Source organism: Natator depressus, chromosome 5 (genome assembly GCF_965152275.1).
Source record: "Natator depressus isolate rNatDep1 chromosome 5, rNatDep2.hap1, whole genome shotgun sequence".
Lineage (NCBI taxonomy): Eukaryota > Metazoa > Chordata > Testudines > Cheloniidae > Natator > Natator depressus.
Genome location: NC_134238.1, coordinates 10,438,635 through 10,465,637, shown reverse-complemented (window position 1 = coordinate 10,465,637; position 27,003 = coordinate 10,438,635). Strand labels below are relative to the sequence as shown.

General features: G+C 39.8%; 1 protein-coding gene across 2 annotated transcripts in view; it reads left to right on the top strand.

Annotated features, from left to right (window-relative positions):
* RIT2 (Ras like without CAAX 2) overlaps positions 1–27,003 on the top strand; it is a 262,487-nt gene that overhangs the window by 64,609 nt on the left and 170,875 nt on the right. For both annotated transcript variants that reach the window (XM_074952303.1, XM_074952304.1), the window contains exon 2: positions 8,935–8,991. In XM_074952303.1, the coding sequence (XP_074808404.1) occupies positions 8,935–8,991 (57 nt within the window). The remainder of the gene's footprint in view (positions 1–8,934; positions 8,992–27,003) is intronic.

Below are 27,003 nucleotides of genomic sequence, written 5' to 3'. Positions count from 1 at the left end.
TAACAGAAAGTCTGTTGACATGGAACTACCCTGGCAGAGGTCTATACTGATCAAGGTTGAGAGGAATTGGTAGGGCAGCATGATTGTGCTGTGTCTGCTCCGTATATAGAAAACTTCAATCTCCAGACTGTGAGCCAGCATCCTTTACGAGCACCAGTTGCAATTAGACTGTCTTTCATATCATTTGCAGTGTTGCTGTAGCCCTTTTGGATGTGAAAGAGACCAAATGGGTGAGGTAATATCTTTTGTTGGGCCAACAGAAGTCGTTCTCACCCACTTTGTCTCTCTCTTTCATATCAAATTTCATGATGATGCACTGAGCAAAATTAGTAAAGCTTCTTTTTGAACTGCAAAAACAATGAGGAGTCTGGTGGCACCTTAAAGAACAACAGATTTATTTGGGCATAAGCTTTCGTGGGAAAAAAACCCTTGCAGATGCAGATGCATCTGAAGAAGTGGGTTTTTTACCCACAAAAGCTTATGCCCAAATAAATCTGTTGTTCTTTAAGGCGCCACCAGACTCCTCATTGTTTTTTTTTTTTGGATACAGACTAATAGGGCTACCCCTCTGACTTTTGAACTGCAACGTTTCAGAATAAACAACATTGTCTTAACATTTCTCTACAATATGGTAATTGCCTGCTGGGACAAGGGAGTAAATACTAGGTGTAGGTGAGTCGAAACTAAGTAGAAATAACTAGATAGGATTAACATTATCATTCATAGAGAATAATTATATACCGTGTAGTGCCAATACAGACATAATATATATGCAGATCACATACAAGTACAGCAATTATAAGAGCTATTGGGAGATAATTAACATTTAATTATTGATTATAACAAATGAAAATTCGAAAAGAATAATAGGAAATGGAAATAAAAGGCAATTCCAGGCTCTAAAAAGCACATATTTTTGATTTTGAAAATACAAGTGAACATTACAGTTAGATAGTTACTGATACATATCAAGCTTGCATCTGTTCATCTAAGAACATTTATACTTACCTAGCTACAGATAGATATAAGGGAGATACCTATTCATCTGAAACAATGCTCCTTTTACTTATACTAGTGGCGATGTGATAAACACGTGCCACTTAAACAGAGTGCTCTTCAAAGCTTAATAAAATATTCATTAAATGTCTATAGGGTGACTTGCAATTCAAAATGTTTCATAATAACTGCAACAGATTAAATAGGAGTATTTTTATAATAAATATTTTGTAGTGACCCTTTTGCATGTATATGTATTTATTTAAATATCAGGCTCATCCTTTTATTCCATTTTATCATTCCATTTTAAAGTATCATTTTAATACATTGCTTTTTGTGTGGAATAAATCAGAGTTAAATGCTCCTCATTTATAGATTTGTAAAATTTTGCTGTATTGTTCATTATGCTGAGCCTAGGATAGGGCACGCCCCCATCCCAATCTGGAGAAGGCTAATGAGCGCCTCTGGGCTCAGTCCCTACCAAGATAGATACACCTGTAGAGCCTTCCCCAGCTGGAGGAGCAAGCTTTACCGAGAAGGGCCAGTCATAGGAAGAGGTGGCAACCAGGAGGAAAGCTGCTGTGTCTTGAAAGGAGCTGACTCTTGTTACAGAGTAGCTGAGAGGGAGAAAGCTGACAAGACTCTACCATCCACAATGACTTACCAAAACCCCAAAACAACCCTTGAAAGGGAGAAAGGGCTCTGAAGCCACCTCAGTCGCACCCCTGAGACAGGCCCTGCCTGTCACAGAGCCCCAGAGTAATTTGGTCAGAGCCAGAGCATGTTTGATCGGGGACTGTATGTGTGTGTGAATGGTGGGAGGAAGGCAGGTAATAACGATGTTAGATGGGGTGGGATTTGAGTTACTACAGAGAATTATTTCCTGGGTATCTGGCTGGTGAATCCTGCCCATATGCTCAGGGTTCAGCTGATTGCCATATTTGGGGTCGGGAAGGAATTTTCCTCCAGGGCAGATTGGAAGAAGCCCTGGAGGTTTTCGCCTTCCTCTGTAGCATGAGGCATGGGTCACTTACTGGAGGATTCTCTGCTCCTTGAAGTCTTTAAACCACGATTTGAGGCCTTCAATAGCTCAGACATAAGTGAGAGGTTTTTCGCAGGAGTGGGTGGGTGAGATTCTGTGGCCTGCATTGTGCAGGAGGTCAGACTAGATGATCATAATGGTCCCTTCTGACCTTAATATCTATGAATCTATGAAAAGTAGGAAAAGAGAGACAAGAATATTTACTTAAAACATCATAGAACACTCATACATTTTTCTTATTAGTGTATGAAATTAATTTGTTCTGGAGAAGAACTTTGGTTCTGATACCACTCTCACTGAAGAAACCTGTTTATTTCAGTGGGTTCAGGGACTGCCTAGGGGCAAACTGAGTCAGAGTCTATTAATAGATTCCAAGGCCAGAAGGGACCAGTATGAGTCTGACCTCCTGTATAACACCAGCCATAGGAACTTCCCCAAAATCATTCCTAGAGTAGATCTTTTAGAAAATAAATCCAATCTTGATTTAAAATTGTCAGTGATGGAGAATCCCCCACAACCCTTGTTCCAATTGTTCCAGTGGTTAATTACCCACACTGTTAAAAATGAATGCCTATATCCATTCTGAATTTGTTGAGCTTCATCTTCCAGCCATTGGTCTCATTATACCTTTCTCTGCTAGACTGAAGAGCCCATTACTGAATATTTGTTCCCCAGGTAAATAATTATTGACTGTGATCAAGTCACCCCTTAATCTTCTCTTTCTTAGGCTAAACCATTGAGCTCTTTGAGTCTGTCACTATAAGGCAAGTTTCCTAATCCTTTAATCATTCTCATTGCTCTTCTTAGAACCCTTCCCAATTTATCAATATTCTTCTTGAATTGTGGGCACTAGAACTGGACAGAATTCCAACATCAGTCACACCAGTGCCAAATACAAAGGTAAAATAGCCTCTCTTCTTCTGTTTGAGTTTCCCCTGTTTAAGTATCCAACAATCCCATTCATTCTTTTGGCCACAGCATCACATTGGGAGCTCATGCTCAGCTGATTATCCACCATGACCAATCTTTTCTAGAGGCACTGCTTCCCAGGATAAGGTCCCCCATTCTGTAAGTACATTTTTTTTATTTCCTAGATATGTACATTTGTATTCAGATGTATTAAAACACATATTGTTTGTTTTCACCCAGTTTACTAAGCAATCCAGAATGCTCTGAATCTACGACCAGTCCTCTTCATTCTTTACCACTTCCCCAATTTCTGTGTTATCTGCAAACTTTAGCAGTAATGATTTTATGTTTTCTTCCAGGTCATTGATTAAAATGCTAAATAGTATAGGGCCAAGAACTGATCCCTGCAGAGCACCACTGGAAACACACACCCTTGATGACAGTTGCCAACTTACGATTACATCTGGAGATCTATCTTTTAGCAACTTTTTAATCCATTTAATGTATGCCATGTTCATTTTATATTGTTCTAGTTTTTTAATCAAAATGTCATGCAGTATCAAGTCAAACTCCTTAGAGAAGTCTAAGTATATTAAGTCAACACTATTACCTTTACCAACAAAACTTGAAATCTCATTAAAAAAACGATTTCAATTAGCTTGGACATGATCTATTTTCCACAAACTCATGTTGATTTTCATTGATTACATGCTCTCCTTTAATTCTTTAGTAACCAAATCCCATATCAGTGGTGTCATTATCTTATCTGGGATCAATAATAGGCTCTCAGGTCAATAATTACACAGGTCATCCCATTTACCCTTTTTTAAAAAATATGGCACAATATTAGCTTTCTTCCAATCTTTCAGAACTTCTCCAGCTCTCCAAGACTTATTGAAAATCAACATTAACAGTTCAGCAAAACTCTTGGATGCAAGTTATCTGGACCTGTTGATTTAAAAATGTCTAACTATTGGCTTTTGTTTAAAATCCCAGAGATACTAATGGAATAGAAAGAGGGTTATCATCACCATATAATGACACTATATCATCTGCTTTTACCCAAATATACAACACACATATTTATTGAATATTTCTCCTTCTCTGCATTATTATTGATAAGTATACCATTTCCATCTAGTAACAGACCAGTACCATTGCCAGGATTCTTTTTGTTTCTGATACATTTAAAAAACTCCTTATTTTTGTAACTCTGCTGTCTGAATATTTCTCTTTGTGTCCCTTTGTTTACCTTATCAGTTTTGTATTATTCCTGACTTCTGATCTGTATTTATTAATATCAACTTCCCCTTTCTTCCATTTGTTATTATTATTATTATTTATTATTTATTATAGTTGCCTTCACTTCCCCTCTAAACCAGGTCTGTTTTTTTAACCTGCACACCTTCTTCCTCAATTTTTGTATTGTTGCTTTTTGGGCATCTGGTAAACTGTTCTTAAATGATTCCCAGTTATAATTTCACTTGCTCCAGCTGAGTTGTGCTTTCTTATACCTTTAGTGAATTTGACTCCTAAAAGACTAAAGTTCACTATGTAGCTGCTTAATAGGTCTGACATGGGCACTGCACATTTCAATGCCGCCCCACACCAGTGGGCCTCAATTTTTCTTGGGAGGGAAAATATCTAGAAATGACCACGTAAATCCAGTCTTCTTGCACATTAGTGTAAACAGCCAGGACAATGCCTATGAACCCATAGAAATTGAAACTAGATACATTCAGACTGGAAATAAGGTATACATTTTTAACTGTGCAGGTAATTAACCACTGGAACACCTTACCAAGAGTTGGAAAGGATTTTACATTACTTTCAATTTTTAAATTAAGTTTGAATGTTTTTTTCTGAAAGATATCCTGTAGTTCAAACAGAATTCTGGGGGGAAGTTCTATGGACTGTGTTCTACAGAAGGTCAGACTAGATGACCACAGTGGTCTCTTCTGACCTTAGAATCATTTAAATCTATGAACAACAAAATTTCCTCTTAACTCCTGTGCTAAGGATTTAACAGGGATATAAATGGTGCACTGCCTTTATGCTGGTTCATGGAAAAAGGGAAAGTTTAATCCTGAATCCCTGGCTTCTGATGAGAATTTCAGCAATTGTTTCAGTTTTCACAATAGATTTTGTGACATGGACATTGGTCCATTGGGAACTGGATTGAGACTGGATTAGTGGAGGGTACCTTTAAGAGAGCTGACAATAGCACCCACAAGGGAATGGAACTAGTTGGATCCATTTGCTGTGCAGACAGTGTGTGATCTCAGAAAAGTTGCAATGAAGGCTTGTATGCCTGAATCTTATGGGATGTGTCTCAGTGGTTCCACGTCTGATAACAAACTGAGAATATGACATTGGGCATTAACTTATTTCTCACAAGCCACCAAATAGTTATCAGATGGGGGTCTCTAAAAACCTTGCTGGGTTAAAAACGGGTGGCCTGGATATGGAAGTACCCACATGCATACAGTACTCAAACAGTAATGCATTTGACTGCGCACAAGATTGAAAACATTAATGTAACTGCATGTTGTTTTATTCACCCATGGTATGTGGACTTTAAATAAGCTTTTTAACACACTTATCCTGTCTGTGTGGCTATGAATTTATAATGCTGCTCCTTAACATTTATATTTGTCTACCCTAAATATGCAATATTTTATTAACATGGTAATAAATATTTAATCCAGCTTTTCTGTAACATTTTTTTCAGGACATCTTGTTAACCCATGATTCCCTAAGATAACAGCAGGAAAGAGTATTTCAACAAAGTAATGCAATTCTGGACTAATTTAAATAAATAATTTTCAAAGTAGGGATGCTGTAGTGGCTATCTGCTCTGCCATTCAAGATATCCTGGTTAGAATCTCATTTTTGATTTAACATGTCATAATAGGTAGCTGGGACCAGGGAAGAGGTACTATATTCAGCCCTTGGGTTGGGAAGTGTATTTTATATGTGTCCTAGGGGAGGTAGCATGGCCTGGTAGACTGAGCATTGGACTTGGATTTGAGACCTGGGTTCATTTCCTGGCCATGGCATACTGGGTGACCTTGGGCAGCTTGCTGCCCTGCCATGTGCCTCAGTTTCCCAGTCTGTAAAATAGGAATAATGATACTGATCTCTCTTATAAGGTGTTTTGAGATCTGCTGATGAAAAGCACTATATAAGAGCGAGGTATAATTATGTTACAATATGACATATTGCCAACTTCAACCATTCAAAAATGATGAGTTAAGCTCCACTAAAAGTCATGAGATTGTTTTAAAGATAATGAGATTTTTTTAAACCACTTTGATTTTGTTTTATTAACCTTCTGGTTCTGAGCCTTTATGGTCAACTCCTTTCACATTTTCAACCATTTCCCTGAGACCTTTAGGGCTACAAAGTTACTTTTTTTCTTTTCAGTGAAAGCTGAGTTCCTCATGCAATCTCTTTGACACTGGTGAAACACCAAAATATTGTGGGATGCTATAAAATCAGGAGAGTTGGCAGCACAGCTTGTTTAAGCAAGAAGTGGCATTGATGGGATTTGAGATCCCATCCAGATTCTCTTAGCAAACAGAAGTCACAAACAATGTCAATTGACCCAAGCAAGCTGAAACTCAGTCTAGTTCTGATGGTCTTCATGAGGGTTATGTACCACTTGAGCCCTTAAAATAAGGTTTAAGTGTGACTTACATGTTGCTGGCCATCTGCACAGAGATCAATTTCACCCCCAGGAAACACCACACCGCAAAATGCTACGAGTTCGTTTCTGGCTGGCTGAAATGCCTTTTCTAAAACTTTCATTAGTGGATAACATTCAGGCATAAAATAATCGGATGGGAGGAAACTGATTCCATATAGTGTAAAGAAGGATTGTTTGTCTCTTGCATCATATTTAACGAGAGTTCATGTTTGAAAGAAGCATCAGATATGAAATCAGGTACTGCAGTTGATGTTACTTTGGGTTTGTCTACACTACAAAATTAAGTGAACTTAAGTCGCCATACTGTCACTGCAGTAATTAAAATGGTGGTTCATGTCCACACTTGCTCCTTCTGTAGGTGGCACGCCTCCTCACCAGGAGCACTTCCACCGACTGAAGTGGGGCATTGTGGGACACTTACAGCTAAAGCCCAGCAGCCCTGGGGTTGACAACCTCAGCCGTAGGCCTGGGGCTCAGAGCTGCTGCCCTCCCCCGCTGTCAGCAAGATGCAGGCTCACAGATGGACTCTTCCCACACCCTGGCACTGACACTCCAAGCTTTCAGTGCCAGGAGCCCCAGCTGTGAGCCCAGCACCCAGCTGACAACTCGGGCTGTCAGTGTTGGGGACGGGGAGTGGGGGGAGCCCCATTCAGGGCTGACAGCCAATAGCCAATGTAGGTAACGCAGTGTCTACCCAGACACTTTGTCCCCTAACTACATCAACATAAGTGCTATGCCTCTCATAGAGGTGGAGTTATTATGTTGGTATAGAGGGCCACTTACTTTGGCGGAAGCAGCATTGTAGTGTAGAACCTGACATAATTAGGTAGCCATAAACTGCCTTATGGTGACCTAACTCAGTAATGTAGTCCAAGCCTTTGTACAGTTCTGAATTATTCATATAGGATGATGAAGTTTTGGTAGGAAAGGAGTGAATCAGAAGAATCTGTTACACACTCACCTTAAGGACTCTTCTTGGACCTCATTTATTTTTCTCTTCAACATTGAAAACAATTTCTCCATCTGATGATACTTTCTTAATACTTTACTTTATAATGCATGCTTAATCATGATGGTTCCTTTACTGAGATACCTCATGGGGCACCTGATGAAGAATACGAGTGGGCTATTGTATAACTGGGAGAATATGAGCAACAGTTTTGCTTAAGGGAGATATTTAACCAGTGCCAAGGTGTTACGTAGTATTTATCCAGATGCTAAATAGACATGACAGTCTCATCTCTGACCTTTTAATAAAGAAACTGCTCAATAAACTTTTTTAAAAAAGAAGAAACTGAGGTGTATTTCAATGAACATAATGTTTAATATTGTATTTTTCCATTATTATATTTAAATATATATTAACACAATGCCCACAGATTTTTCATTAAAACTCTCTGTTCCTCATTGTCCCATCTGCAAAAGGGAGGTATTTTCCTACCTCAGAAGCATAAGTTATTAATGTCTGGAAAGGCTATAAAGATCTTTATATTTATGAGGTACTTTGGCGTCATTTCCTCCTACCCGCTCACCCTTTATAAGCTCTTTCTTTGGAGTTACATGGGTTTAATAATCCATATATACTGCGGTTCCTGGTCTGGGGATGACCAAGAGGCAGCATTGTTTCTCCATTAACCCCACACATTTTTATGGGTAAATTAATACTGATTGGGCCAACTTTAACATAGCTAACATTCCCTCTGCACTGTTGAATCCCTCTTTGGAGAAGAGCGGTGTTACAAGGGCAGTAGCTAACTTGCGGCCTGGAGGGCTGATGTTCCATGTCCCTTTGGTGCATGGATCTCTTTGGTTTTATCCTCTAAAACTTCTTGTTGTTCTGTGGGGCATGCAGACCCTGATGCTACATGAGACTCATATTGTTTGAAATCGTTTCCATGCATTATTTTCACAAAGGGGATGAGCTGGCCAATAATTGTCCCTGGGTAGTCCCAATTAAGACCAAGTTAAGACATTCACAAGCTATTTTTATCAACCTGTCTTAGCCTGCTACAAGATGGCTCCCTAGAGGATATCCTCTTATCCTATTTTAAATTACTGTAGTGATTGGCATCTACTAAAGCTGGGCAAACAGTCTGCAGAGAAAGGCACACAAAATCAATCGGGCTTTGTCTTGTGCAATTGCAAATATCAGCCATGTGCTTGGACCATTGGCTGATGTTTGGCTTTGCGAATTCTGCCTACATTTTCCTCTGCTTTATTTCACCCCATATCTCTTCACTGTTTTCTTTTGTAACCTCTCTCTTTTTCTCCTTCTCAGCAATGACAATGCAGTTCATAAGCCATCGGTTCCCTGATTACCATGATCCAACCATAGGTGAGTACAGATTGTTCTTTTCTTTATTCCATCCAGTCTGGCTGCTCTATGAGATTTACCCCAGTAGCTCTCAACCTGTCCACACTGGGATCCCTTTTCTTTAGTGGGATTCCCCTTGCAATTAGCAAGGTGGGAATAGCAGGGCCATGGCAACCACCTAACAATGCTTTGTGAAGTGCCTGGGAGTTATAACTTTCAAACTGAGAATATTTGCTTGATGGTCATTTGGTTGGTCATGGTCATGTGATAGACAGTTGGTCCTCAAATGATGGAGTCTCATGTTGATGTTGAGGATTCAGCCCACACTATTGGTGAACACGTATATGCAAGGTCAGATTAATGCAAGAACCAGAAACACTGCTACATGTAGCACAGACAGGATTGTCCATGACCACCGCGGGCTGTTGCATCCTTGCTTTGCACTGTTCACCTTTTCCACATTAGGTCTTAATGCACCAGGTTTCAAAGTGGTTAATGGTGGCATGCCATATCTGCCACCACCTTGCTCTGTCACCAGTGGCACCAAACAATGTTGCATGCTGGTTCCCACACTCTTTTTTCACATACTTTGATGGATGCATTTCAGGGCATCGACAGAGGAGTATTTATCCATTCTGCACTGATGGGAAGTTGTTCCTATGCCCACATGAAAGAGGCAGATTTACTTATTAAGGAGCCTTTATTTGCTGATGACTGTGTACCGGTTGCACACTCAATTTATAACTGATCACTTCACTTGTGCAGTCAATTGTTTTGGTTTCACAATCAGCCTGAAGAAAACTGAAGTATTGTACCAAACAGTATCAGGCGATTCACATCTTTACCCAATTATTAAGATAAACACTGCTCCTCTTGTCTCTGAGGTGAAGTTTTGCTACCTGGGGAGTTTGCTGTCACAGAATGCCACAATTGATGAAAACATTATCCATCAAATAGTCAAGGCCAGCTCTACATTTGTGATGCCAGTCCTGAAACACTGTGAAAGAAAACTCTTTTACCAATAGGTGAGTGAAGCCATGAAATATAATTAATGCTCGCTATATATTAACAAGGGCAGCATTCGCTTGTGGAAAAGGCCTATTCAACATCATGTGTTATTCCATCGTAGGGAGAAAATGCTCAAACTCTATGGGTTGCTTTCCTATTTTCAAACCATTTCTTATCAAGATAAACATTATTGCTGTTTTTATGAGAAAATAACTGTGACTACTGGGTTTACTGCACGATAGATGCAGTTTACTGCACGATAGATAGGGTCACACTCTCTTCTGGGTTAGTTCTCTTGATTTCAATGGACTTATGCCACCAGAGAATTTTTCCTGTAATAAATAAAGGGTTGAGAGTCATCCAGGAGAACACTTTCAAATCTATCTTCTTTAGAAACTTGCATCTGTTTTAAGGATCACATTGTTGAGCCAGGGTGGGAAGGGCCTGAGCTGGAAAAGAAGTCCAGTGTGGAGCCCCACACTACAAGAAGGATGTGGAAAAATTGGAAAACATCCAGCGGAGGCAACAAAAATGATTAGGGGACTGGAACACATGACTTATGAGGAGAGGCTGAGGGAACTGGGATTGTTTAGTCTGCAGAAGAGAAGAATGAGCAGATAGCTGCTTTCAACTACGTGAAAGGGGGTTCCAAAGAGGATAGATCTAGACTGTTCTCAGTGGTAGCAGATGACAGAATGAGGAGTAACGGTATTAAGTTGCACTGGGGGAGGTTTAGGTTGGATATTCAGAAAAACTTTTTCACGAGGAGGGTGGTGAAGCACTGGAATGGGTTACCTAGGGAGGTGGTGGAATCTCCTTCCTTTGAGGTTTTTAAGGTCAGTCTTGATAAAGCTCTGGCTAGGATGATTTAGTTGGAGATTGGTCCTGCTTTGAGCAGGGGATAGGACTAGATGACCTCCTGAGGTCCCTTCCAACCCTGATATTCTATGATTCTTTGATTCTGGTTGATTCCACTGGATTTCCTCTTGGGGCTTAGTGACTGTGTGAGCAGGAGAGGCAGATCTGGTTGAAAGAGGGCAGAGTGGGTTCCCTTCCACACGAGGAGTAAGAGCTGCACGTGAAGAGCTGCACACAGGGAAGCCATTTAGAGTGCACAGCAACAAGAAGTTTTACTAGACCTTCAAAATCCAGGATCTATGCTGCATAGTCTTGCATGCCATCTACTAGCATTTGACCTATTAACTGTTTATCGATATATAGGAATCTCTCTTTTCTAGAGCACTCCTGTAACAACAGGCTAGTCTGGAGCAGGGTTGTACTGTGGCCTCTTCCCTCCCCACATCTCTGTAAGAAAGCTAGCTGAACAGGCAGCGCTGTCCAGGAGCAGTGCCATCACTTCCCAGAAGGATTACATACAGTCCAGCCCCACGTTTTCGGCTTATCATTACTTTTAATTGCTGTTTCCAATCACTGTTACAGATGTTCTGACTCTCCTTATCCATCGGTTACTACTGCTTGATTCTGAAGAGGTCAGGCATTGTTATAGATCTTAGAGGTACCACCTTTAAAAGGAGCAGTGAGTAATGAGTGCAGATTTATCCCTTTGGACATCCACTGGGCACATCCATCACCTCGGATTACCTTCACTGAACATTCTGTACTGACAGATGGCTGAAAGCATGTCTATCTGGATCTAAAGAAAAAAGCGTGAAAGCAGAAGTCTGGAAGTGTCCTCTGGGAGGACTTCATTCCTTTCACTCTTTCCAGATCTCTTCATTTCTTTGCTGTCCGGATAAAGGCAATAGCTAATAGTTTCTTTTGTTGGACAAGGGTTAAGTTTTCTCCTGTGTTATCTGGGTGAATCCTAAATATAATTAATGACAAGTTCAGTCTGTGAACCACACCCTACTAGTGTGAACAGGAATCTAGAAGGAAGTAAGGTCTCTCCTTGTTTGCAGCAATCAATGAGTTCTCAAAATTTTTCAGTCTGAGATGGCAGAGCTGTTGCCATCTTGTCATGGGCTAAGAGCTCCCAGGTGTTGAGGTCAATTTTGAAAGGTTGGAAGTTGGTCTTGAGAGAGAATCTTTGTAGTGTTTGCTCGGTCTGCCCCTAAAACGAGTTCCAATCTTCAATTCTTTGTAAAAGACTGTTTTCGGTATTCTACTGTCAGACATACAGACCACATGACTGTACCATCTCAGCTGCACTCTTACTATGAAAGCTTCAGTGCCTGTGATCTTGAGGCATTCAAGGACCTTGGTGTTTAGAATTAAATCTTGCCATTTAATTGCCATTATTCACCATAGACATTGTAGGTGGGATTGGTCCAAGCAATTTAGGTGGTGTTGATAAGTAATTCACATATTGCAGCCATAGAGGAAAGTGGTAATGATAATAGAACTGTAAACATCAATTTTCATTCCCAGTCTGACAGCATATTCATTCCAGAGATGACACTGGTGATTTCTGAAGGCCTCGTAGCCTGCGCCAATGAACTTTGTAATGTTGTCAATTATTGCATCCCATGAAATGATACTGCCTAGGATGCAAAATTTGTCACCAACTTTGAGTGGTACATCATTGACAGATGCAACTGGAATAGTTGCAGTACTTCTCAGTTGAGACTGGACCACGACTTCTGTCATCTTCAAGCTGATTGTTAAACCAAAATGTTTTCCTGCATTTGCAAAGCAGCCAGAGAGCAACTGAATGGCCCTGAGGTTATGGGCCAATAAAGCACAATCACCAACTAACAGTAATTTACGAATAGTTGTCTTTATAACTTTTCTCTTCGCATGCAGGCAATAAGTCACCTCCATCCATACGGTATTGCATATAAATGCCACAACCAATGTCTCTGAATTCCTCTATTAAAACATCAGCAAAACATGATGCTAAATAACATTGGAGCAAGAACAAAGCCTTGTTTTATTCCATCAGTGACAACAAAGGCAGCTGAGAAGCAGTCTTGGTCAAGGACACAAACTGCATTCCTGTGTGAAAAGATTTAATAATGTTGACAAACTTATCAGGGCAACCAAATTTGCGGATGTCTGTCCACAGACCATCTCGATTTACAGTGTCAAAGGCCCTAGTAAGGTCAAAAGAAACAACACATAGGTCTTAATAGTGCTCACAACATTTCTCCTGACTTTGTGGAATAATAAACTATTAGTATTATACACCCAGCACAATATTTAAGACTTTTATGATCATTTAAAGAAAAATCACACACACAAAAAAGAATGTGAATATCAGCTCTAAAGAGAACTAAACTACAAGAAAATCTCAACATGCACATTCATTGCACTCAGGAAAACAGTGAATAAACAGAAATGAGAAAAAAGTGGGGGAGAAGAGAACCATTATAGCCATTGAGAACAATAAGTCACACACACTCATCTTTAACATTAACTTGTCTATCATTTACCATATATTTAATTGTGTATTGTCTTGTCATAATCCTAGATTGTGGGCCTCTAGGCACTACCATAATATGAAAAATAATTATCAATAAAGAGATAGAAGTGATTATTATGTATTATATTAATCACGGTAGCACTTTCAGGCACCAGTCAGAATCAAGAGCCCATTGTGCACAAACACATAATAAGAGACAGTCGCTATCCTAAAGAGATTACAATCTATATAGATAAGACATAGAGTAGGAAGGGAAATAGAGGAACAGAAAAATGAAATAGCTTTCTAAAGGTTGCACAGCAAATCAATGGAAGAGCTGGATATGAACCAAGTACCCTAACCACCAGACTCCGATGTCTCTCAAGATGTGCTGAGAAATGCTCAGTTTCTATTCCTGCTATGGAATATGTACTAAATGGAAAACAAAATAGTGGAAGCTTTATTGTCACATCTGGGACCCTGCACTCTCTTAGGATCAAGCTCCCCATTCAGCATACTACAAACCAATTGGAATGTGTATAACTCACCAGTAAGTGAGGATTACAGGTCCCCCTCTGTTTCTGATCCACAAAGAATATGAGTAGTTACAACCCCCTCCCCCAGCTACAGAGAGTTGGCTCTTTAGTTCAAGCTGGAGCTGTTTATACCTTTAGCTGTGGATATCCCCAGTTCAATCCCTGGTGTGCTAGCCAAGAATGCAATTGTCAACAGTACAACCAGAGACAAAATGAAAGAAATAATATATTGTCTGAATTGTAAGAGAATTCTAAAAAATCCCCAGTAGGCTGTTCAGAAAACCAGCTACAGTTGTACCATGAACAATGGATAATATTAAAAGAGAACAGCTCCTGAATTTAAAGGCTGACTAAACTGTTTGGTGCATTTGAGTGTTTAATTTGTCATTATATTGGCCAAGACAGAAATTTACAAATAAGGCAGCATGGGATTGTTAAGAGTACATAAATGTAGTGACTGAAGAGACTAATTGACAGACCCTCAGCTGGTGTAAATCAGAAAAACTCCATTGAACTCAATGTAGCTACATAACGTAAATTTACATGAGCTGATGAGGGCCACAGTTGGTTAAAGAAAGGAGGGTTTACTTCAACTAATATTAGCTCCCGCCATTATTTACTCCAATCCATCAGAAAGCCAAAGGTGAAAAGATTTAGCTGGATCCTCTTCATTTAAAACTCATGTGCACAGTCCAAACAAAACACAGATTTAATCAGATTAGGGAAATGCTTCCATCTGTCAAGTGAACAATACACTACTTGGTACATGGCATGTGAGCCTAAGTAGCTTGAGGTTGCAAGATGAGTTACAGACATTACAACTGTCTAGATGATTTCACTGAAGGCTTTATGCTGTTCAGAAAAAAAAAAGATGTCTCTCTCTTTCCGCTTGTAAGAGATAAGACTCTTTGACAGGTGGAGTCTGAAAAGCACAGACTGCCTGGCTGACACTAGCTAGACAGGTGGCCACAGTTACCCCATGTTGCTTGTGACTTTATTTCAGCAGAAACTGCATATTCAGATATAAAGAAACTGAGGGATTGATTCTAGTTCACTTTAAGTCCCTTCTAGGCCTCTCCATGGCACAAAGAGGAAGTAGAGAAGCCTCTCCCCTATGGTGCCCCTGTGTTGGTAGCAGGCATTCCCTGTGCAGATGGGGTGCCTCTAACATTTTGAGGAACTAGCCACATATGGCTGATTTCACACTGAGTTATCTCTCTCCACCTCCTTGCTATCAGGTGCTGGACCACAGCACCCCATCTGTCTAGGGTACATATATGGCCCCATATCACCATGCTATCTGAGCACCTCATGCTCATTCATGTATTTATCCTCATAATACCCCACAAGGTAGGAAAGTAGATAGGAATTTGTGGTTCAAAGAAGCTAAGAGACTTGGCCAGGGTCACACAGAAAGCCTGTGACAGAACAAGGAATTGAACCCACATCTTCAGCTAGTTTCATAACTACTAGACCATCCTTACTCTGACAATCTATGTAGTTGCCACCATGATCTACTATGGGTAGTGTCTCTTCCCCCGCTAGTGAAGAATTTATTCCAGGTAGGAAAAAGCTGTGGTCGCAACACTAGAGGACTATAGCCATTTGGCTTTTTCCTCCTTCATCATAATGCCCTAAGGAGATGGCTTTTCCATGACTATCAGTCCCCCGTATTATGATTTACTAATCAGGGATTATCATTGTTACACCTTGTTTTTCTATGGTGATTTGTATCGTTAGAACTATGACTATAAATGCATCTTGAAGTGTGAAGACAAGGTATTACCCTTACAGGTGGACCCCAGAATTTTTGGATGATCCAGTGACATTTCTGAAATATCATTTAAGGTCTTGTTCAGCCTAGAAAATCGCACGTAGCATAGAGTGAAGCAGAATGCTTATTCTATGGTGTTTCATTCACCATGTTACAAACATATGCTCAGTGAGCTGCCCTAGCTACCAGGTTTCAGGGGGGTAGCCGGGTTAGTCTGTATCACAAAAACAATGAGGAGTCCTTGTGTTAGTCTCTAAGGTGTCTCAAGGACTCCTCGTTGTCCTAGCTACCAGCTAATTTTCAGGCAATACTTATTTTGATTTCTACTAGGTTTTGACCTAGAAAGCAACAAATGGTTTTGGATCTACCTACCTGAGATGATCTTTCCCATATATGATACAGTGGCAGCTGCAATCATAAGGGCACTAATATTTAGCAGTGAGGGTAATTACCCACTGGAACAATTTACCAAAGGTTAAGGTGGATTCTCAGGCATTACAGGCAACTTTTAAACCAAGATTGGATGTATTTTCTAAAAGAGATGCTCCAGTTCAAACAGGAATTATTTTGGGGAAGTTCTATGACGTGTTGTTCAGAAGATCAGGCTTGATGATCACAGTGGTCCCTTCTGGCCTTAGACTCTGTCCTTTGGACTAATTGTGAGAAGGCTGGGATCCCAAGTTGAGTTTACAGTGCTAGATGTTAAATCTAAAAATATTTACACAGAAAACTGATCAAATATGTTATCATAGACTCTGAGGAAATAGATACAGAATCCCAGGAGCTAAATTTGCATGGAGTCATTTGTTTGAGTATTACCACATATTAATCAAAGCATTTGAGGTGTGATTATAGAATTCCCGGTCCTGCAATTACCAGAGAGGATCAGGAAGTGTTACAATGGGGAGCTCAGTTAATGAGGAACATCCTGGTTTGAGAGTACTCTACTTGCTGCTGAAAGCATGGCTCCGAGTATGTATGTCCTCACGCTACAGGGTGTCAGAAGTTTGTGAATCCCTCTCTATAGGAGCAAAGGAAAGAAAAGAAATCCCTAAACTGCCAGAATGAATTACTAGGGAAAGTGGATAATCAGACAGGAGATCTGTAAAGCAACAGCAGAAAGGAGGCAGAGCCCTGTCTCAGCAATAGCACAAATGGCTCTTTTACAAAAGTTTGATTTTGATAATTCGAGCGTCTGGCCTTGCTAGATTTGAGGATTTGAGGGGGTGGGTTGTTGTTTTTTTTTGGGGGGGGTGCGATAGGGTGGTTTATGGTTTAATGAAGAAAACACAAAAATACCAGGTAAGTGTTCTGATATTTGACATGGGTGATGCTGATGGTGATACCCTATGTGCTGTACCTCTCTCTGCTGAGGAAAAGAATGAATACTCCAATGTGAAAGAGGCTTTGATGCCTCTTTGATAGGCAGACCGAATATTATACATGAAAGGGCCAAATTTAATAGGAGGTGTCAAAAACAAGGGGAAACAGCTAAGACTGTTATTACTTGCAGTTCACAGGCTTACTGAACATTGCATATATGGAGTGTTAAAAGGAGAATCAAAAAAGACAGGATAGTTGTTGACATAAGACACACCAGTTTATAAGCACAGGTTTTTTCAGTTAGACACAGATCTCATGCTAGCAAAAGCTATCACAAAAAGTGAGAATGCTGTCTCTCTGGTTTTTTGCAATGTCACTTACATGCTAGCAGAAGAGGGAAGATGGTATCAGACAATACTGACACAGCAAAAAGGAGAAAAATACACAGGTGAAAGGAGCACCCAGACCAAATATACAACATAAGAACAGTGCACCACTAGACAGGTTATTTGGTCTCCCACTTAATAAGAGGGGTTGTTGGAAAAAGATGTGGAAGCTGTGGCAAGACACCAAGCCACAGCTGGCCAGCAAAAGAACCAGAATGTAGGCGATGCAACAAAATGGGACATCTTGCAATAGCTTGCAGATCACCCAGAGTAGTGGAAACAATCCAAAAGGGAATGGTATCTGATGACAGTGAGTCAATACTTCTAGGGACTATATCCTCAATAGAATAAACACCTTGGTACACAAACATAGAGCTAAATGGTCAAAAACTTACATTTAAAACTGATTGTGGGGCAGCAGCCACTGAAATTCCAAAAAACAGTTATCATCAATCCCAGAATGGAGAACTGCAAAAATTTTGTATGGGGCTATAACAATACATTGGATGTTTTTGGCCATTTCTTTGGGAAACTGGAGAAAGGACTGAAAGTTCTTCATGAAATAATATATGTAATACAAGGATTGACAACTTCCCTATTACAGTTGCCAGCAATACAAGCACTGTACCTAGTAGGGAAACTGGAATGCATTAATAAGAAAAAAATCAAACTACAGGAAATATCTTCAAAGGCTATGAAAACCGTCCAGGGAGTACAAAATAAAACTGGTGTCATCAGCAACTCCCTTTGCTCTCACAGCCCCATGTCACCTCTCTATACTTTTGCTAGGGAAAGTCAAAGAAGAATGAAAGAGAATGGAAGACATGGGGATTGTTTCCCAAACAGAAGAATCCACTGACTGGTATTTGGGCAGAGTTGTAGTACTAATGCCCAGTGTTAAAATTCCGATTTATGTGGAGCTTACACAACTTAATAAAAGCATGTGGGGAGAGAGGGAGAGAGAGAGAGAGATGCTTCCTGCAGTTAACCAGACATTAGCTCAGTTATCAGAAGCTAAAGTCTTCTCAAAGTTAGATTGTACAGCAGGCTGCCTGCAAATCCCTCTTGCTAAAGGGGCTATATCATTAACTCCGTTCATCACCCTTGTTGAAGGGTACTGTTTCAAGCATCTTCCAATTGACATATCTTCAGCATCAGAACATTTACAAAAGAGAATCTCTCAGATCATGTCAGATTTGCCTGGCATCTTTGCCATGCAGATGTTGTGTTAATATATGGCAGATATAAAAATGAACATGATGAGTGACTACATGCAGTTTTGAAACACTTCCACAAGCTGGCTCTGAATGAGAAATGTGAATTTGGAAATGAGCAGATAAAACCTGTAGGACACATAATTAGCAAACAGGGAATTCAGATAGATTCAGACAAACTGAAGTCATTACTTGCCTTACCCTAACCCAAAGAAGTTTCTGGTCTAAGAAGGTTCCTGGGCATGACAAATCATTTTTCGGAAATTCTTGCCAAATTCAGCTAATCCAACAACCTTTAAGAGATCTTCTTAATAGTCATATTATGTGAATCTGGGCTATTCCACAACAAAACACATTTAATAAAATAAAAGTACTACTGACCTTACCATCTATTTTGGCACAATGTTAGGTAAACTATCCAACAGTATCAATGGACATACCTTCATATCGTTTAGGAGCAGTGCTCTCACAGAAGCAGCCAAAAGTAGACCAGAGACCTGTTGTATTCACGTCAAGAAGCTTCACAGAAACAAAGCAGCAGTATGGGCAAATGGAAGAGAAAGCTCTACTCGTCATTTGGGTTTGTGAATGGCTCAGTTTGGGTTGAATTTCAACATAGGAACAGGGGCGTTGCTAGATTCCAAACCACTGGATGACCTTCTACCTATGAGTCAAAGATTTACATTGATGTGGTTTTCTTTTGACATTGAACACATACGAGGGACAGCACTCATAGCAGCACACACTCTATCTTGAGCCCCAATTAAGCAGACACTAACCAATGAAGATAGATTTTATGGCAGAAATTCCCAGAATCTGCTGGCCAACTTCAGCAAATTAGAGAACAACAAAAGGATGAGACTTGCCAGAAACTGACTCAACTCTGCTGAAGAGGTTGGGGTTGAAAGAGGCAACCTTCAAGAGCCCTGCTAACATGTTGGCAGGACCAAAATGACCTTCATATGGCTGATGGCCTGCTTCTGAAAGGATGGTACATTCTTATCCCAAAAAGAAAAGGAGTACTAGTGGCACCTTAGAGACTAACCAATTTATTTGAGCATAAGCTTTCGTGAGCTACAGCTCACTTCATCGGATGCAGATAGATGAAGTGAGCTGTAGGTCACGAAAGCTTATGCTCAAATAAATTGGTTAGTCTCTAAGGTACCACTAGTATTCCTTTTCTTTTTGCGAATACAGACTAACACGGCTGCTACTCTGAAACCTATTCTTATCCCAATGACACTTCAGAAAGAGATTATCTGCAAAATCCATGAGGAGACACCAAGGTATAAATAAGTGCAGGGCATAAGCAGAACAATCCATACTATGGCCCTGCCTGAGTAGGCAAATTTAAACTTTAGTAGAAGGCTGAAAAATATGTACCAAGGGGAAAAATTCACCAGAACCATTATTCTCTGCAAAGTTACCTGACAGACTTTGGCAGCAGGTAGCCACAGATTTATTTTTGTCTGGAAAGGACACACATACATTATTGCAGCTGATTACTTCTCCAGATATATTGACTTGGCTATACTTTGTGACAGGGTCAGGCCAGATGGCTACAGGAGAGTAATAGAAGGCAGATATATTAGCCCCAGGTTAAGTAGGTGCCTTTTCCCTGGGTAAGGTAACAGGGAAAGTTCCAGAACAATCAGGAACCTTCTGGAGACAATTAAGACAGGCTGATTAGAACACCTGCAGCCAATCAAGAAGCTGCTAGGATCAATTAAGGCAGGCTAATCAGGGCACCTGGGTTTAAAAAGAAGCTCACTTCATTTTGTGGTGAGCGTGTGTGGAGCTGGGAGCAAGAGGCACTAGGAGCTGAGAGTGAGAACGCGTACTGTTAGAGGACTGAGGAGTACAAGCATTATAGGACACCAGGAGGAAGGTCCTATGGTGAGGATAAAGAAGGCTTCGGGAGGAGGCCATGGGGAAGTAGCCCAGGGAGTTGTAGCTGTCGCACAGCTGTTCCAGGAGGCACTCTAGACAGCTGCATTCCACAGGGCCCTGGGCTGGAACCCGGAGTATAGGACGGGCCCGGGTTCCCCCCAAACCTCCCAACTCCTGGTCAGACACAGGAAGAGTTGACCTGCACTATGGGTTCATGAAAATGGCCAAACTGAGGGCTGCCGTGAAGCTCCAAAGCGAGCAAATCCACCAATAATTGCAAGACCCACCAAGGTAGAGCAGGAACTTTGTCACAACTTACACAGACTTCATCAGCACAGATCATCCAGAAGCTAAAGTCAATACTTGTGAGTTCCTGAAGTCCTCATATCTGATAATGAGCCTTAGTTTACTTCTGAAACTTTTCTAGAATTTGCGCAGGACTTTTGTTTTTCAACATGATACTGATAGTCCGTATTACTGAGAAAGCGGTGCAGACTTTAAAAAGACATCTGCAAAAATCAGTGGACCCATATACAGCATCTCCTGGTATATCTGTCAACACTATTCATGTCTGGACTATCTTCAGCAGAACTTCTGATGTGAAGATGATGGCGGATACCTTTACCTGTGGCACTGATCCACCTTAAACCTCAGGCTGAGGGACCTGATCTGAAGGCTTTTTGAAAATGGGATACTGAACTAAAAATTTGGTAGCAACAAAATGTCCATGTTTGGCACAGAACAGAAATACCACCTGAACAAAAAGCTTTACTCTGGAGGAATTGGGTTCATCTTCAGGGTTCCCAGCACAGCGAAGAGAGCATCTGGAACCTGCTGGTACTCTGTCAGCAATTGAGCTCCCCTGTGCAAGGAACTCCATGCACAAACCTAGCAGAAATTAAAAAAATGGTCTGGAAGACTGATCTGATTCCCTCAAAGACTTGATCCTTGGAATACGGCTCAGGACTATTTAAATATAATTGATAAAGAGATGTAGTAGTATAATTTAAAGGAATTTGAAGTTTATTTTGAATTGGTGTGTGTGTATATACTTTGGCTTATAACTTGTTTTAATTTTATTGTAAAGGAAGGGAAATGTGGAGACGTTATAAAGTTCTTGGTCCTTCACAGTTACCAGAGAGGACCCCAGGGTATTCTTCAGCAGGGAGCTCAATAAATGTAGGAACTTCCTATTTAGGGAATATTCTATGTGCTGCTGAAATCATGGCTTTTTGTATTTATGTCTTCACACTACAGCATTAATAATGACCATTTATTACAATCTGGCCACAAACTTCCCAGTTTAAAATTTCCAGACAGAAACATGTTATTTTGTAAGAGAGTGGGGGAAAAGTCTTGCACTGCTGGATAGACCATATGCGGGCAAAATTTCAGCAGTTAGCACTTGGAGAAAATGAAGTGATTTCTGCTGTATATTTAATATTTAATTATACTCAACAATGGAAACAATTTCCAAGCAGCGGTAGATGTGATCATTTTCTGGAACAAATGGATAAGGGCAATTTATACTCTGTGCAATCCTTGGCAGTATCACAGAGAGTTAATGTAGTAGAGTGGTGGGAAGGGAAGCATGACATAGTGTGACAAAATGGACACCCTCCAAGATGCTCATTAGCCATGTGACTAATCTCAAAATGAATACATAATGCAAATGAGATGTGAAAGCAGCTTCCTGTTTTCATGAGATATTACTGTATGACATTGTGTCAAATAAGTGGCACAAGGCGTTGAGAGCATTAGGGCTGTGTCAATATCACATTTTGATTGAAATGGGGGTAGGGAGGGAGACGTTTCAGTGTCAAATGCAAATTTCCATAAGATTTACAAAAGTTAAAATGCGATTCACTAATGCATTAACAAAGCCATGGAAATACTTGGGTGGGCTTGCGAAAGAGGACGAATATGTGCCTCAAAATATTTTAAGTTTATACAAATACCAAAAATGTACCTGCTTATTGGTGAATGCTTTCTTTTCTTCCTGGCCCACAGTGGTGTTGTGGGGGACAAGGCTGACAACCCCACTACTTATGGGAGAATTAAAGAAGCCAAAGATAGAACAAGCCTATTGGATCATGAAACCCACCACTTTGCCACTGCAGGATCATTCAGATTCTTACACTATTAGGAATCTGTCTGGTAATCTCAGTTAATAGTGAAGTATCTGGTACTTCCTGGTCTAAAACACTGTTTGGTTACTTATGTTCCATCTCTGGGGATGTGATTAATAAAGATTTGAATCCCTCAATCCCATCATCATTTTCTTATAAATTATAAACTATTGGTGATGGGTTGAACCAGATTTCATACATTAAAAATTGACTTGAACTCAACCTTTTTTGTTTCTTTCTTTTGTAAGATTAGCTTCATCTGGGATTGGAAAAGAAAGCACCAAAATACTAATCTGGAAGTACTAGAAATCTTGTCGGAAAGACCGCTTAAAAGAGCCTGATTGTAGATCTGTCTCTCTATCTAGCTAAAATATACCTATGCTAGAAATGCAACAGTGGTACAGCTGCAGCCCTGCAGATGCGCTGCTGTTGTATAGCTACTTACTACAGCAATGGAAGGGGATCCTCCATCACAGCAGTAAAGCCAACTCTCCGAGAGGCAGTAGCTAGGTTGACAGAGGAATTAATCATTGACCTAGTTGTGTCTACACTGGGGCTTTGGTTGGCTTAACTGTGTCACAGAAAATATGATTTTTTTCACAGCCCTGAGAGATGTAGTTAAGAAAACCTAATTTGTAGTGCAGACTAGCCCTAAATCATCTATGTTCTATACCATGTCATCATATAGGCTGAATACTTCTGAGGTATGGAAAAACTTCTGAGTTTTTTGGGTGCTCATTTGAACTAAATTTGTGTTTTTATTTATTATTAATAATAATTATTATTATTTTATTATTATTTATTTATTTATTTCATCTCTATATGTACAGTTTCTAGGTATTTCTATGGAGCTAGTCTCCATAGTGTCTCAGCACCTTTACAAGTACTTCCATTTCTACTTTTAAGCATGGGGGAGTTCTTCAGCTAGAACAAGGATCATCCCTAAACCTTCATCCAAATATCAACCCAAAATTAACCTTTTTTTTTACTTTGAAGAAGCAAAGAACATTTTTTTTTCATATGTCTTTGCATTTTGGACTACCAGTCAGAAGTCGTAGTGCTGAAAGACTGTTCTACTGCATCCTAGAGGAATTGCGGCCTAGTGGATAATGTGCTGAACTGGTATTTAGCAAATCTGAGTTCTTGTCTTGGCTCTACTGCTGGTTGATTTTGAGCAAGTGGCTTTGCATTTTGGTGTTTCAGTTTCCATAGCTGTAAACTTGATACAATGATACTAACCTCCTTTGTAAAATGCTTTGAAGTCTACTGATGGAAAGTGCTATAGAGGAGCTCATTGTTGTTATTGGCCGAGCAAGTGAGACACTACACTCAACTTAATGGCTCTTCACTGTTTGTCTGTTAGTATTGTTATTTCTGGCCTGAGTTGAAGTAAGAATTAACAGAGAAGCTATGGAAGACAGAGATTGGAAACACCTAGTAGATGATCCAGTCTATCTCCTTGCAGCCAATGTGGGGTCATGCCCGATAGTGGATTTGCCCATGTTTTATTCAGTCTAGTTTTAAAAGTCCCTGGAAATAGACCTTCCATCACTTCCATTGGGAAGGATATTCTCACATGGCTTCCAGCCCATCTTCCAAGGGTAGATTAAGACAAATTGGATCCAGATCCATCAAAATTCCAGCCTCTCCAACCTCCTGGTCAGACACTTCCTCCAACTTTGGTGCCACTCCTTCCCAAGCTGGGTTCTTCTTCCTTTTCTCCCCTAGGTGAGTTTTCTCTTTTCCCAATCAAGAGTCATCCATCTTCCTGCTAAATGAGGGAGTATAGCCACATTCTGAATGTGTTGTGCTGCTTGCTTTAAATATGTGCGTAATTGCTCTGCCAACAAGCCTGGCTCAGAAGAATCCCAGGATTCTGACTCACTCCACCCCAGTTAATTTTTCAGACTTAGGAGGTCTGCAGGCTTCTTAATCAATCAGTTTTATTAGATCACATGTGACATATGTCTCTTGCATATGCAAAAAGAAAAACGTGCACAATCTAAAACACAGTAATCTATATAATTTTCATATAATACATTAAAACATCAATCAGAACTTAATAAAAACTCTCTTCTGCACAATGCTAAAAGGACAAAAATTGCCACCTATGTGATTACTGCTTGAGATTGAGAAAATACCAAAAAACATTAATCTCTTGAGATGGTAATAAAGATTCTTTTTTATACAAAAGAGGTAAAATCCAGTGTGCTGTCAGAAGCTGGAAAATTCTACAGTCCAAAAGATGAGTTAGATCTTACAATTCTCCAGATTTACATGAAGATGTGAAGGAACTTTTCCATATCTACCTTCAAGGTGAGAAGTTTCCATGGTTTGGAATCTGAAATAAGTATGCACCTTATGTAAATGAGGATTTGATAACTTGTTCAAAAATGCGGTCCATCTTCAAAGTAAAAAAACAAAAAGCAAACTTAGAATCATGAATCATAGCCAAATCTTTTTGTTGGGAAATATCTCTCACTCTCTGTTTGCATAGTTGATTAAAAGATATGGCTACTAAGTGACCAATAGAAAAACCCAATCTGATTATAATAAATTGAAGGGTCTTATACCATGGAATTAAGGAGTACACAGAAAAATCTACCTCAGAACGTTAAAAATGAGGCAGGGGTAGAATTTGAGGCCATTAAAAGTTTCCTCAAAAAATTATTCTGAACACTCTCTAAAGCTAAAATTTGGCTCATAAACCTAACTTTGGCCCCACAAAGCATATACAATATTACATTAGCATTAAAAATTCTTAACACTAGGTCAACTTAGTTCCCACCATATGAGCAGGTAAAACAAATCAACCCTCAAGCAAAACAAAGGGACTTTTGTTTTAAGTCTTTATGATAAGGGGACCAAAGGCCTGAAAGATGAAACTTTATCCCTAAATAAGTAAAATAGAGACTCATTCTACAAAGTGGCCTTCTATCTTCCACTCAATTTGCAGAGGGCTCTTCCCAGAACATATTATAATTGAGACATATTGGACATATAATAACTGAGAACGAGGGCAATGAGAATTACAGAAAGAGGAAAAATGATTTAACAACTGGTGAATTCCTCTTGGAGTTTGTGATAAAACAACCATGCCATGCTATGCCATCATCATATAATGTGACGTCTTATCATGTGACATATAATGTGTTGTCACTGTAGCTATTGATTCAGAGATCAAAAAGGAATATTAACATTTAGATGAATCTTGGGTGAAATAATGCCATTATCTATATGTCTCTTTAAAGTCTGTGATAGACTGCCTAATGGATACATTATCTTATGTTAGTCCATGTAGTTAATTACCAGTGAGGTTTAGGAAACAGAAGGTTACATCAAGAGCCTCTTATTCACCCAGGAGTGCATGGTCAAGTGGCTGCTAGAAAACTGTATTAAAGACCCTTGGGTCCTGATCCTTTTTATCTCAGACCTGTTTGATGCTTCATGCAGGGGAAGCTTAAGACAAAAGGCTGAGATCTCCAGTCCTAACCTGGAATCACCCTGAACATAAACATTGGACAATAACCTCTGAACTGATTCTGAAAGAACTCTTTGCAACTACAAAGCTTACCATCTCTACTATGAATCTGAATCTCAAGAACTGTACTCATGTCTGTCTGTATACTGATCTTTTAACCAATACTCTCTCTCTCTTTTCTTTTTTAATACATTTTAGTTTAGTTAATAAGGATTGGCTGTAAGTGTGTATTTGGGTAAGAGCTGGAATATTCATTAACCTGGGAGGTAGTATGTCTGATCCTTTGGGATTGGTAGAACTTTCTCATATGATTCAAAAGATTTTCAGTAATCCTCATCATATTTGACTTGGGTATCTGGGTGGAGGCCTAAGGCTGGGTTGCTTTAAGGGAAATGTGGTGTTGGCTTCTGTGTAACCAGAAGGGGTCAGTTTCAGTTAGTGCTGTTTATCATTTACATTGGTTTCAGAGTAACAGCCGTGTTAGTCTGTATTCGCAAAAAGAAAAGGAGGACTTGTGGCACCTTAGAGACTAACCAATTTATTTGAGCATAAGCTTTCGTGAGCTACAGCTCACTTCACAGTATGCATCTGATGAAGTGAGCTGTAGCTCAGGAAAGCTTATGCTCAAATAAATTGGTTAGTCTCTAAGGTGCCACAAGTCCTCCTTATCATTTACATTGTTTTATAGCACCCCAAAGTTTGCTAAGCACTTCACAAATGCAAATGCTGATGTGTCACTAGCCTAAATTGCTTATAGTCTATGGTTCTGGTACTACATCACAATCAACTACCAGGGCTGCTGCAGTCCCTGACTTCAATAGAACTTTTCTTGGGATCATCTTGATGCATAGGTTATAATGCAGAAGGCATCATTGCACTTATATAGTCTGACCTCTTGTATAACACCAGCCATAGGACTTTTCTGAAATAA